Source organism: Rhinolophus sinicus, linkage group LG07 (assembly GCF_036562045.2).
Source record: "Rhinolophus sinicus isolate RSC01 linkage group LG07, ASM3656204v1, whole genome shotgun sequence".
In the NCBI taxonomy this organism is placed as follows: domain Eukaryota; kingdom Metazoa; phylum Chordata; class Mammalia; order Chiroptera; family Rhinolophidae; genus Rhinolophus; species Rhinolophus sinicus.
The window spans coordinates 125503491-125517276 of record NC_133757.1 but is presented as its reverse complement, the minus strand read 5'-3'; the positions used below and the strand labels follow the sequence as shown (position 1 = coordinate 125517276).

General features: G+C 42.4%; 1 protein-coding gene across 5 annotated transcripts in view; it reads left to right on the top strand.

The window, feature by feature from the left end:
- The first annotated feature begins 1781 nt into the window (after positions 1-1781).
- USP53 (ubiquitin specific peptidase 53) overlaps positions 1782-13786 on the top strand; it is a 44551-nt gene continuing 32546 nt past the window's right edge. For 3 of the 5 annotated variants that reach the window (XM_074338560.1, XM_074338561.1, XM_074338558.1), the window contains exons 1-2: positions 2469-2606; positions 11960-12631. In XM_074338560.1, coding sequence (XP_074194661.1) covers positions 12488-12631 — 144 coding nt within the window. In that variant the 5' untranslated portion in view covers positions 2469-2606; positions 11960-12487. Of the gene's footprint in view, positions 1892-2468; positions 2607-11959; positions 12632-13786 lie in introns of those variants that run through there. The other 2 variants (XM_074338559.1, XM_074338562.1) reach the window with 2 other exon arrangements.

Genomic DNA, 13786 nt, shown 5'->3' with positions numbered 1-13786 from the left:
TTATGAAAGTTTCCATGGAGGAGATAAATAATCACCTGAGACCTGGAGGATCTTGAGAGAAGCCAGGGGCATCGCGGAAGAGCGAGGAGCTCAGGAGGGCTGTGGAGCAAGAGGGCAAGAATGGTAGGTGAGGTTCACAGTGTGGGGCCAGATCATGAGGGGCTTCATTGGGAGCCCCCAACAAAACCCTGGCAGAGGAATATCAAGATTGTATTTTCACGTTAGAAAAATTATTAAGAGAATGGAGGTCGGACTGGAGTGGGAAGTAACTAGAGTCTACGGTAATAGTCCAAGGGAGCTGAGTCAGGAGAGGTGATGATTACCTGATGCACTAAGACAGTGAGAGTGGAGACTTAAAAGAGGGGTGGATTTGAGACGTACTTAAGGAGATGAGTCAATAGAATTTGGTATTAGGACAGAGGGAATGAAAGAAATGTAATATAGGGGTATGCATGGATTTTTGACTTGGGCAATGGGTGCTATTTTCTGAAATAGGGAATGAAAATGGGCTAGGTTACATATGGGGGCGCAGAGACACAGCGATGAGTAGGGAAAGGTAAATGTGCCAATGTCAATTTGGGACATATTTAAGGTACTGTGAAATCCAAATGAACATGCTGTTGCTTAAAAGGATCTGACCTGAAGATACAGATTTGGGAGCCCTTGGTGCACAGGATACCTGGTAGGTAACCCAAGACAGTGAAAAGACTGCTCAAGGAGCAAAGAGGAGGAATGTTAAACAACAACAAAAATGGAGAGGCTGGGAAGAGAGAGGGCTCAGAGAGGAAGAAAAATAAAGTGACAGGAAGGCAGTTGCAGAACCAGAGAAAGTGGCACTAGACAAGCCATGGAAGTCTACAGCCATACCACCCTGAACGCGCAGGGTCGGGCCTGGCTAGTGCTAAGATGGGAGAAACCATGGGGAGAGTTAATGGTGTGATTACTATTTTTTTTCCCAAAGATTTTATTGGGGAAGGGAACAGGACTTTATTGGGGAACAGTGTGTACTTCCAGGACTTTTTTTCCAAGTCAAGTTGTTGTCCTTTCAGTCTCAGTTGTGGAGGGCGCAGCTCAGCTCCAGGTCCGGTTGCCATTTCTAGTTGTAGGGGGTGCAGCCCACCATCCCTTGCGGGACTCGAGGAGTTGAACCGGCAACCTTGTGGTTGGGAGCCCACTTCGGAGTTTGGAGCATGGAGCTCTAACCGCCTGAGCCCCGTCTGGCCCCGTGATTATTACTTTTTAAATGCAGATATTTTTTTTCCTCCTCCTTCAAAAGTTTTACATTTCTTGAAGGCAGGAACCATGTCTTAACTTTCATTGTGTTACCTTCAGTGCCTAATTGGGTAAAGGGAACATAGTAAATGCTCAATAAAGGCTCATTGATTCAGCTTCAAGCACCATTCACCCATATCAACTTAGAATGTTTCTTCATTTTATTTCTTCAAATAAACTTTCAGAGTTACCTACGAGTTTACTGAATTTTTATAACCTGTATGTTCTAGGTAGACCAGCTTTGGAATGCGTTCCAGAACCTGATTTACTACTTACTGAGCGGGATTTTTGATACTAAAGATGACAGTGGGTTTTTCTTTTACTGCTATTTCCAAGAAACTATTACGAAACTACATTTAGCCCAATTCCCGAGCAGTAGCATGTAATTTAAAACCTGTTCGAAAGCACGGTAAGAAGGCAGCCAAATTTTTCTTACCACAGTTAACCATTAACCGGGTCAATACGTTTTTTAAAGCTTCCATTTTACTAAGTCACGAGACAACCAGTTGGGGAATACACATTCCTGCCCATGGAAGCCATTTCACTGCAAACACCGTGGTGACTCAGAAACAGCCATAGGGAATTGTTACCTGCCTGGGGTTTTGACGGCAGACAGCAGGTAATTGCTTTCTTTTTTTTTTTTTTAATTTTTATTTTATTTTATTTTTTTTAGTTAATTGCTTTCTTTCGGGTACCACCACCTCCCCTACAGTCCAGTCCTTGGTGGACCTGAACTTAGGAAATACCGAATAAATGACCGAGAGCACCGGGATGGTCACCTGCACTGGGGAACCATCCCCTCCGTGTCCAGCACACAGCGCTACCTGCAGACACCTTGCTCCAGGCTAAACCCGCGCTCCGCTCCCGCCTTTGGGGAAATACTCGAGCTCCTGCTCTCGCGGGATCTCGCGCCGCGGAGTCAGTCAAGTGGCTCGCGCGCCCCACGGAACCCCCGCGGGAACACGGTTCGGCAGGTCCAGAACCCGGGAAGTCGCGCGCGGGGCGGGGCCAGCTCCGGGGGCGGGGCCAGCTCCGGGGGGCGGGGCGGGGCGGGGCTGCCGGGACCTGTTGATCGCAGGTGTCACTGGCCCGCCCGGCCCTCGGCGTTGGGCGTGTGCGCATGCTCCGTGCGCAGGGTCGCGCTCCGAGCGGAGCTGCCCGGCCGCCTGTGCTCCAGTTCGCGGTGAGCGTCGGGGACGGTGGCGGCGGTCGGCGTGTCAGCCCGGTGTCCGCGTGAGGCGTTGCTGGGCCAGCGGAGGTGGCGCTGTGGGAGTGGGAGGCCCGGCTTTGCGGGGCGGACCGCACGCTCCTCCGGCCGCCGGGGCAGAGCGCAGGTAAGTCTCCGGAACTGGTGCCTGGATGGAGAGCCGACGACCTGCGACCCCCACGGGCCTGGCGGGGAGACCTCGTTCCTGCCGCGCGACCCCCGCGGCCCCCCACGCCCGGGGCCGACTCCGGGCTCCTGGCCGGGTTCCCGCGCCCGCGTCACGCAGCCCCCAGCCCCTGCCCGCGCGTCCGCTCCGCCAGGACGCCCCTGGCCGCGCTGGAGGTGCCCTGCTCGGGTCGTGTGGTTCAGGCTGCTGCGTGTGAGGGCGGCCAGGGCGGACCTGAGGCGCACGGGTCCCGCGGCGCTTTGGGGCTGGGACGAGGGCGCCGCCCGGGCGCCTGCCCCTCGCTTGCCCGGCCACTGCGTCCCCCCAGCAGCAGCTTCTTAAAGGGTCCTCGTGGCTGTGGGCCTCCGTGGAGACGAGAGCGGACTGGATCCGTGACAGCCTTTGGGCTGGTAGTTTCTGGGCGGTAGTAGTAATTTACAGAGTTAATGTTTAGCTTCCAAACGGTCACTTCTGGGACGTTTACTAAAGTATTTTAAACATCGTTGGAGAACAGGAAGTACTTGCACAGGTGATCTAGGGTTTCCAGAGCTGCAATCTGAGCAAGTGCTGAGGTTTTGTTATCCCGCTACAAAGTTTTCTTTATCACTGCAAAGTCTGATTAACGCTTGCAAAATGTACTGCGAGGCTTTATTTGTCAGACAGCAGAGTTTGCCAACTGTTTCTTTATCTGGAGGAAAAAACCACATTTTTTGCAAGGAATTTTCAAGGCTATTTTTGAGGGATGTTTAACAGTAAACTTAGGAAGTTCTTTGTGATCACAGTTGGATTCGGTTTTGATTCTGGTCTCTAAAGAAAAGCATTGCTAATTCTCAATATTTAAAAGGAGTAGCAACTGCTTACACAAAAATTCTGGTTGAAATGAACTTTTGACTAAATTGACACTTGTTAGTTTTATTTTCTCTCTTTTTTAAAGTTCCATGATGATGGTCTACGCAAAGATCCTTTGTCCTGTTAAGGAGAAATTAAACAAAACTTATTTTGCAAAAGTAGTATACAATTTATCTACTATTGTAAGAATGCCAAACAGACAAACTGTAGGTAGGAGTTAATTATAGCCTGGAAAAACAAGGTTTTTGTTTTTGTTTTGAGTTTTAGAGGATTTTAAAATTAGCTCTTTGGACGTTTTGACTAGGTTCATGATTACTTATGATAAACCATAAAAGTGATTTATTTAAATTGGTTCTCAAATTAAACTACTGGTAGTTATGTGTATTTTTTCCTACAGTGTAAAAAATAAGTGAACAAGAACAGACTTTTCTTTTTCCCTATGAATTTTTGACAAAACTAATTTGTAAATGTGTGTAGATTATAAATTATTCATGGAATTTGATACTCATAATCAATCCATTAATATTATTTTCTCTAGAACATACAAAAAGTAGTTTTTAAAAAGATAGCTACTTTAATGGGAGAGGAGCACCCTTTCTTACTTCGGTTATTCTTTTCCTTAAAAAAAAGGAAATCACAAAACTCTTATAAATTTAGTATGTATGATGATTCAATATATTTTTTAATTATTTACTGTCAAATATATGTTTAAAGTGTATAGTATCAAGATATACAATTTTGGAATCGTGTGGTTTAAAATTTTATTTTAGGAAGACAAAGTTACCGTATGACAATTCTGACCTATTTGAAGGTGATGTACACATTTAAAAGTCAAAATCAGAATTATTTTCCCTGCTGGAACTGTTTGGAACTCAGTCACCCTACCATTCTAGAGAGAACGTAGCTTTTACTCTACAATTTTCCAAAAATGTTTGAAATTTGTAAAGTGGTAGATTAAGCTATCCTACAGAGATGTTTACTTACTAAAATACTTAGCAGATCTTGTTAATTGACAGCTTTAACTATAAGGTGCTTCTTAATTATACACCCCAAGACAACCTACAGCAAGATAGTAGCTTATATATTGCATCTGGAAGTATTTTGAGCACAGAATGTGCTAGGTATACTAGGGCCCAAAAGATTGTCAGTCTAGACTAGTATTGCTTGTGAGCTCTTGGATTAAGGGAGGAATGTGCTAGTTTTTGTCACCTTTTGAGAGCGAGCTAGAAATTACTGATGATACAATTGTAGAGTTAGTATATTATTAATTTTGTGCAGATGCAATGATTTTAGAAAAATTTTCATTACAGTATATGTACATCACAGGAGCAAGAAAGGAATGTGACACGTTCTACCACAGATAAAATTTTCAAAGGTTATTTAAACTTTACATAAAATCCTAATCTTGGCAAGTTATTGTGAGTTTTATTTTTGGTAGGAATATTCCATAGATAGAATATTTAGGCAAAAAGTATCTGTTCTTTGCTTTTCCAAGTTAAACACCTTCCATCAGGAGTTCTTAAACTGGTTAGAATCATGGTTAGAGCCCTGGTCTGTGGTTAGAACTGAATTTTAATTTAATTGGTTTCATTTGTGATCTTATGATTTCTTTTTTTTTCTATTTAATCCTATGAACTTAACTTTATGTATTCACAAACATTATTCTGAGGAGTCCATTAGGCTACCAAAGGCGTACATGACACACACAAAAATGCTACAAACTATTGCATCTGGTAAAAGAATGTTAGTTTTCCATGAGTCATTTCAGAAGAGTTGCTTCATATATTCATATTTGTAATTTATCAGAAAATAAAATGTTTTGCAAATAAATCATATATGAATATCTTAGCTGTTTTAATGAACAAAATCAGTTATCTGAGTTGTCACAGTATTTTGAAATTAATTTGGAAATAATTCCATCAGTCTTCTATTTTGCAAATATTGACCTGCAGAAAGCAGTTTAAGGAAGCACTTTTCCTGTGGAATTTGGAAGTTTTTTACTCATGTTTCGTGCTTTTCCTAGCTAACCAATTTATTTAATGAACGTTTATTGGCCTATGCTAGGAACTAGAGATTCAAAAATTAATAAGACAACGTTCAAGTGGTCAGAAATATTAGTTCTTCCTTTTCTAACCTCATCTCTGGCTAGTCCCAATGCTCCCCCACCTGCATTGAGTTTCCGAAGATAAATTGTCTCTTTTCTTTGGAAGGTGCTGCTTCTCTTTTCCCTTTTCACCTTCCCAGTGACCACACCATACCTGGGATTTTCTCTCTTATCTAGTAAAGGAGCCAGTGTAGGTTACTTTATCTGTGTTACCACTATACTTTGTACATTCTTTTGTTAAAGATTTGTTAAAAATTGACACCGTGTCACATGTCACGTTTTCTTAAAGAAGTATATAGCGCTATAAATGAAATTGTTTTTCTACTAAGAATGACTTATTAACAGATTTAAAATTTAAACATTGATACTTTATTGTACAGTTTATCTGACCCCACTAATCTGAATTAACGTTATAGTCAAGATTGATACGTCAGTTTAAGGAAATGGAGAAAGACAGCAAAATGGGATATAAAATATGTAGTATAGCATCTACTTTTTATTCAAATATTTCTTTATATTGTTTGAATCATTTTACATTAAAGATAGTGTTTTGCTGTCATTATAATTAGTTTGCATTTACTGGGTGCCTGCTATGTTTGGGGCACTTTTCAGGTATTTTATACATGGTTTATGATTCTTAGAATAATTCTATGGACCTTTTTATATAGATCGTGGTTATAGATGTTGGAACTGCTAAGATTTTACTGATTGAGTAGTTCAGTACTACGCTGTGTTGCTAGAAACTTAACCCGAGGTGGAATAAGTAATCGTGGGAATCCTGAGGTATCAGAACCTGGGTTCCATCTGTGTCAGGAACCCATCTCTGTCCCCCAGACACTTTAGGATTTGGCTTCTTCTAAACTTCTCAGCCTGCATAATAAACTCTTGCCCCTTTCACGGTGGCCCTCTCCGCTTGTAGGGGAATAGGCAGTTTGGACCCGCGAAGGCGTTTCCTCCTGTGCCGTCCTGCTGTGTGGGCCTGAGAGGTCACTCTCCCTGTGAGTCAGTGCTGGCGCCAACCCACTGCCAGGTGGTGGGAAATTGTCCTGTACTCTTAGTGCTTAGGTCGTCTTTGGTAGAACTCTGATTTCAGAGGGTTTGTTGACTGAGCTTCGTTCAGTCAGTATTTAAGGAGCACCTGCCTTGTCCTGTGTGCTATTCTGGGTGCTCGGGAGCCGCTCTACAATCCAAGAGGATTGGGAGAAGAAACAAGAGTAACCATGATTAGTCAGTGGCTGGTATACTAGCTGGCGAAGAATGCCAGGGACAGCAGAAAGCAGAGCAGGGTTGGGAATGTGGAGAGGGTGGTGGGTTGCAATTTCAGGTAAGTATAGGGTTCATTTAGAAGGTGATTTCTGAGCAAAGCGTTCATGAACGGAGCAGGGGGAAGCCATGTGGGTGCCGCCATGTGGGTGCCGAGGGGAAGTGCTTCCAGGCACTGGCTTTAGAGCAGCTTCTGCACGTGGATCAGGAGTAACAATGCAGCGCAAACGGAGAAAGTGAAGAGAAAGTGGTTAGAGATGGCGGTTAGAGCTGAGGGGTGGACAGGTGTGGCCTAATAAGAAACACAGATTTGGTCTCTGGCCCCATTTCCTGTCACAGCTTCTTAAACCCTTGGAATATTCAGAAATGATAAATATTTTTTGTGTGCTGATGAGATGACTGGTGGCTGGGGCTCCTGGAAATACCGCTTCAGCTTGGGGGCTGGTTGCCTGGGGAACCGACCATGTGATTAGAGGAATGGAGCTTTCAGCCTCCCCTCTCCACCTCCAGGGAGGGGAGAGTAGTGGAGGTTGAGTTAAAGGCCAATGATTTAATCAACCGTGTGCTTATGTAATGAAGCCTCCATAAAAAAATCCTAACCAGAGGGGTTCGGAGAGCTATGGGGTTGGTGAACGCGTGCAGGTGCTGGGAGGTGACATGTCCGGAGGGGGCACAGACGCCCTGTGCGCCTCCCCACGTTGCCATGCTCTATGCGTCTCTTCCTGAGTTGTATCCTTTCATAATAAATCTGACATCTAGGCAGCACGCTGTGTTCCTGAATTCTGTGCCATGCTAGCAAACTACTTGAACAGATGGAGGCGGTCACAAGAACCCCGATTTATAGGTGGTCAATCAGTACAGGTGACAACTTGGGACTTGTGGTTGGGCTCTGAAGTGGGAGGGCAGTCCCGTGGGACTGGGCCTTTGACCTGTGGGATCTGACGCTCACTCCACGTAGATAGTGTCAGAATCACGTTAAATTATAAGGTACCCTATTGGTGTCCACTGAGAACTGGAGAATTGCTTGTTGTGGGGAAAACCCACACATCTGGTCTCAGAAGTGGTATGAGAGTATGGAAGAGAGTCGTTTTTATTTTAGGTGGAATAGGGTGTCCCAGAGCACTGGTGGAATGCCTCTGTGGCCCCTAGATCCTTCCACAACCAGGCTGGGGGGTTCTCAGAAGACCCAGAGCACTCAGCGTGTGGTCGTGGGCATTGCCCTGCTTTAGGGAGAGGGGGTGTCATGGGGTGAAGTCTGGTGGAAACCAGGCACCAGCTTTCTTCCGGTGGGGTCCATGGGACACACTTGTTCCCCCAGCAGTGACTCGTGGTGACATTTAAAGTCATGTGGAGCAGGAAGCTCAGAAGACTTGGTGCCTTAGGTTTTTATTGGGTGTGGTGACACAGACATCCTCTGCCTAGGATGTATCGAAATCCCAGACTTCCTGAAGGAAAGCAGGTGTTTGGGACAAGCCACATTGTTTGCATAGTTAGGTGCAGTGACCAGTCCGACCAGTCAGTACTGTGATCCTCCCAGAGCTCTGAGTGCCCAGCGGTGAAAGGTCTGGAAGCAGGCTTTTCTGAGGATCGCGGTTTCTGGCCTGCTGTGTTGTCTTTTCTTTTCCTTTTTTTTTTTAAGTAGCTTATTCAAATATAATTTATATACCATACAGTTCACTCATTTAAAGTGTCCACTTCAGTGGTTTTTAGTATAGTCCCAGAAATGTACATCAATCACCACCATTTTAGAACATTTTACCACTTCAGGAAGAATCCTCATATCCTTTACATCACTCCCGCCCCCCCCATCCCCACTCCGCCAGCCTGAGCAACCACTCATCTCCCAGCCTCTGTACACGTCTCCATTCTGACATTTTGTGTGGACGGAATCCGATACCATGTGCGCGCGTGTTTTGTTTATCCACTCATTGCTGATGAACCCTCCGGTATTCGGTATTCCCACCTTTCAGCTGTTACGCATGTTGCTGTGTTAGCTCTCTTCTGCACAGCCTCCCAAGTATTTCTTGAAAGAATAAATACAGAATCACGTTTGCATTCTTGGAATAAACCCTACTTGGTTATTATTATTTTCAATAGCACAGACAGTCTCTGGCTAGTGATGCTTTCTTTGACTTAGGATTTTTTGACTTTATGATGGTACGAAAGCGATACACACTCAGTAGAAACTGTATTTTAAATTTTGACTTTTGATCATTGTGTTGTGTGGGGCGGGAACAGTCTGCCCAGAGCGGCGTGAGAAACGGAAGAGGTCGCATCTGGGAAGCCCTTTCCCGTCTGTAACCCTGCACCCTGTCTCTGTGTCTTGGCCATTGCTCCCCTCCCGCCAGAGAAGCCAGTTACTTTCGGTGTCCTTCACGTTTCCGCTGTTTCTCATTAGCCCACCTGTCGCCTTTGTATCGTCTCCAGAGCTGGGTCAGAGGCGGGCCAGGAGCCCACGCTAGTTTGATATCTTGAACAGGAGAGGAAGCCTCAATATTTTAAAATGGTCTGTGTGTGTCTGTGGCCCTCAGCAAGGAGGCTTTCAGGGCAGGGTGGTCCCACATACCTCAGCAAGTTCATGGCACAAACTTGGTGCCTAGCACACGATTGGTGAAAGAATTTATATCGAAAGGATTCTTTCATTAAAAATACGCACTTACCACCAATACAGAGGTCCTTTAATGTTAAAAGTCGTGACTACATTTATTAGAAACTTACTTTGTATGAAAGGTTTGGGGATCATTTAGATCCCTTTAGAGGAGGTTGCAACCCGTAGAGTTAAAATAAAAAGAAGAAAACAACATAATACAGTGTTGTTTAACCTTTAACCTATGGTCATCAGGGCTAGTATTTTTACCCCCATTTTATAGGTGAAGAAGCGGTGAGTCCTTTAGACAAGGACCTGTCTAAAACCAAGCAGCTGGTAAGTGATGGCCTCATGTGTGGGTCTGGAGACAAGTCTCTGGACTTGAATTCTTGAGAGACTGATGCTTTCCTTCTTTATTGCTCAATGCTTTGCTGCCTCACTGGGTATTTGATCAGTGGTATTGACCTGGCCTGAGCCATTCCATCGCTCATCTTTCTGTGCTGTGCAAATGAAAGTCAGTGACTTTACCCAGAGTCTTTACAAAGGGCGTTGAGGCCCTGTGCGATCTCTCCCACCCTCCCTGTTCATCTACTCTCCCCTCTGTTCGCATTTCTCCTGCCACACCGGGCTTCTTACTATTCTTCCAACGTGCCAATCAGGCTGTTTACTCTGCTAGGAAGGCCTTCTCCAAGGTGGCACCTTTACCGCGTTCAAATCTGTGTGCAGGGGTAACTTTCTCAATTAGGCTTGACGTGACTCCTATTTAAAAGGGCAAACCATCTCACATTGTACAGTTGACCCTTAAACGACGCAGAGGTTAGGGGTGCCAACCCCCTTCCTGTGGTTAAAAATCCATGTATGACTTTTGACTCCCCCAAAACTTCACTTCAGTCCCTTGGTATCCATGGGGGATTGTTTCAGGACCCCCACAGGTACCCAAATCCGCGATGCTCAAGTCCCTTACATAAAACGGGGTAGAACAATGCATATAGATGACCCTATGCGTCCGCAGATTCCCAACCACGGATCAAATTACTGTTTTTCACCTGTGGTTGGTTGAATGGTGGATGCGAAACCAAGGGATACAGAGAGCCAACCGTAAATTTATTAAAACAAATCCACGCATGAGTGGACCATGCAATTCAAACCCGAGTAGTTCTGGGTCAACTGTATACACTCCTTAAGCCGTTTCCTTGCGTTGTTTTTCTGTTAGCATATAACTCTTACGGTCTGTACTATAGTGTCTCATTCACTGTATCGTCGTCTGTCCTTCCTCGTTATAATGGTCGTCCCAGTGTCTGGCACAGTACGTGGCTCAACATGTGTGTCGAATGAATGAATGAATGCATGAATGAAAGTGAATTGTTTAAACAAAATTTTGTTAGTAATACTTGATTGTTTGTAATTAAGAAGTTGAACATTTAAAGTCCTTTTAGCCAGGATCCTGTATTCGTAAATAATATAGAAATTTACTTTAAGATTTGTTTATCAATTTAATGTTTCTTCTGAGTTTTAATGTGTATCAATTTACATAAAATCTGCTGATTGTTTTTAGGAAAATAATACGGTTCTGTGTAAGATACATAGCAGTCTAGTCTCTGTATATGCATTTGTTTTAATAAACAAAGCAATTTAGTGTTGACAGCAAAGTTCGTATTTTTCAAAATACTACCTGAAAACTAATTTAATTCTAGTTTTCTGTGGAATATTTTCCTTATGACTCCATCTATGACTATTGAAAGTAGGTAGTGATTTTTTGTTTGTTTTTTGTTTTCACGTTTAAACTGTATTAGACAGTGTTTGGGAAGTTTAACGTCTTTGGTTTATATTAAAAGCTGAAAATTCTTATTTTATACTAGATTTCATTAGTTTTAAAATGATGTAGCATGGTAACACCTACAGAAATGTTTTTGAAAATTAGAAGTGCTTTAAACCTGACTTAGTATTATACAGATTTTAATCTCTTAACAAGTGGAACCAAATAATCTCTATCACCTACTGACTTGTTTACAATGTGCAAAAATATTGTACTTTTATTTTATTTTAAATTATACTTGACATACAATATCCTGATTGTACAATATCAGTTCTACAACGTAGTGTTTCGACATTTGTATACCTTACAGGTCACCACCGCAGTAAGTCTCGTACCATCTGCCTCCCTACAGACTTATCATGGGATTGAGTGTGTTCCCTATGCTGTACATTATCTCCCTGTGACTTATTTTATGACTGGAAGTTTGTACCTCTTAATCCCTTTACCTTTTTCACACACCTCTCCCAAAGGCAACCCATCAGTTTGTTTTCTGTAATGTTTGATGTCACATTGATATATTTTTTTTAAATTTAATGACGAACTTTCATAGAACATTTCATAAAATAACCTAATTCTTTTATGATTATGTATTCACTATTTTAAATGTATATTCAATATTTGTGTTTAAATAGTAAACTAGGGATTTTCTTGATTAGCCTTTACCTTTATATAAACATTTCTTTTCTTTCTTGTAGGTTTGCTTTGAGGTCACAGGGATATGAAATGTGGAGTCACCTTTGATAACTTCACCTGGGAAGGGAAAAAGAAGAGCCTTCTTTCTTCTTAAAAGACCATAAGGAAAGGAAATGACCAAAGGAATCATGCCAGATGCTAACTCTCCATCTTTTTTAAACCATCAAGACAAATGGCTTGTGCATTAAAGACAATGATTTGTTCACCAACATTATTTTTAGCAGTTTAAAAGAAAATTGTTTTCATCTGAAATTATACAACTCTCATAAAATTTAACACATAGAAAAATCTGTAAGGCCTCGTTTAAAATAGCTTTCGTTTTTTAGCTTTCAGAACCATGTACCTTGTTTTTACTTGAAAAAGCCCTTAAAATTCACAGCATCAGGAGAGCTATGGACTTGGAAACTTATGTTATTCTAATAGACTGCAGTGAATTCAAGTGGACAGTTCAAGATCCCAATCATTTCATCATCAGAAATATCACATGAGCATATAATTCCTAGCTTTCATGCAAACACAGTTGCTTGAAAATGGCCTGGGTGAAATTCTTACGGAAGCCTGGTGGCAACCTTGGAAAAGTCTACCAGCCTGGAAGCATGTTGTCCCTAGCGCCCACCAAAGGCTTGTTAAATGAGCCAGGGCAGAACAGCTGCTTTCTGAACAGTGCTGTACAGGTGAGACCATCATTGCTTTTACATTTTAAGAAGTGCTTTTCAGGAAATTCTTTTGCCTAATGCTTCTGTAACTTGTAAATTAAGAATAAAGTTATTGACTAGAATGACTTTTTAATATCACTTCTTAATGGTGGCAAAAATATTTTGGCTGGGCATTTTGATTTTTGTGACAAATGGAAATGGTTTTTTTCAACAGAATCATATGTTACTATGTTATAAAAAATATGTTTTGATTTAAAATGATTACTTAATAAATTAAGAATATGTTTCTAAAACACGTAAAATAATTTTTTTGAACCAGCTGATCTACTTCTCCCCACTTTTTTTTTCTTCTTTTTTTTGAAGTCCAGTAGAATTCCCTACAGATAGCATTAGAAAAAACCAAACCCAAGCATACAAACAAAAAACGGAAATTAAAAAATCTGTTTGGGTTGAAATGAGAATGTAGTTTTTAATCTCAGTGCTCAAACTTTGTTCACCCCCATGGCAGCCTTAAATCACCCCTGTGGAATCCTAATGGGGACTCCACTGTTTTAGTTAGTTAATACATTTTGCTTCAATTCTCCTTGAAATTAGCAAGTATGTATTAACCTGCTTTTCTTAGGTAAATGTCCTTTCTTATGTATGATGTATTATTTATTTAGCAGTTCCAGATTTCGTGGGATCCCGTGTCCTTTTGACCATTGTTTAAAAATTAAGATTTAGATTCCTGGGATGTTCTGTTGACCTTAGAATGTACCTTAGAAGAATTTATTTAAAATACATGATTTTTCACATATTGTCCAATGCTTATTTTTCCTCCTGAAAACTGAGAATAGAAAGAGAAATACTGGTTAATCAACTCATTTCATAAGTGAGCACATCTGGAATGTGCCAGTCAGACCCAGTGTCAACCTGAGGCACTTGTGTACTCAGGTGCCCTCTGTCTGGCACAGATGTCAAACCTGAGAATTCTGTACCTCGCCCAGGGAAGGCAGGGCACTTTGTACTAGGAAAGCATGAATTCTAATTCCCTTTGCGACCCTCCCATGGCAGTCACCATCCTCGTTCTGGCTGGAAGATCACACTGGCATTCAGTGCTGTGAGAAATGCAGGAAAATCATTTCTGAGTGGCACTAGATACAGGGAACTGTCACACACAGAAAGACTTTTGAT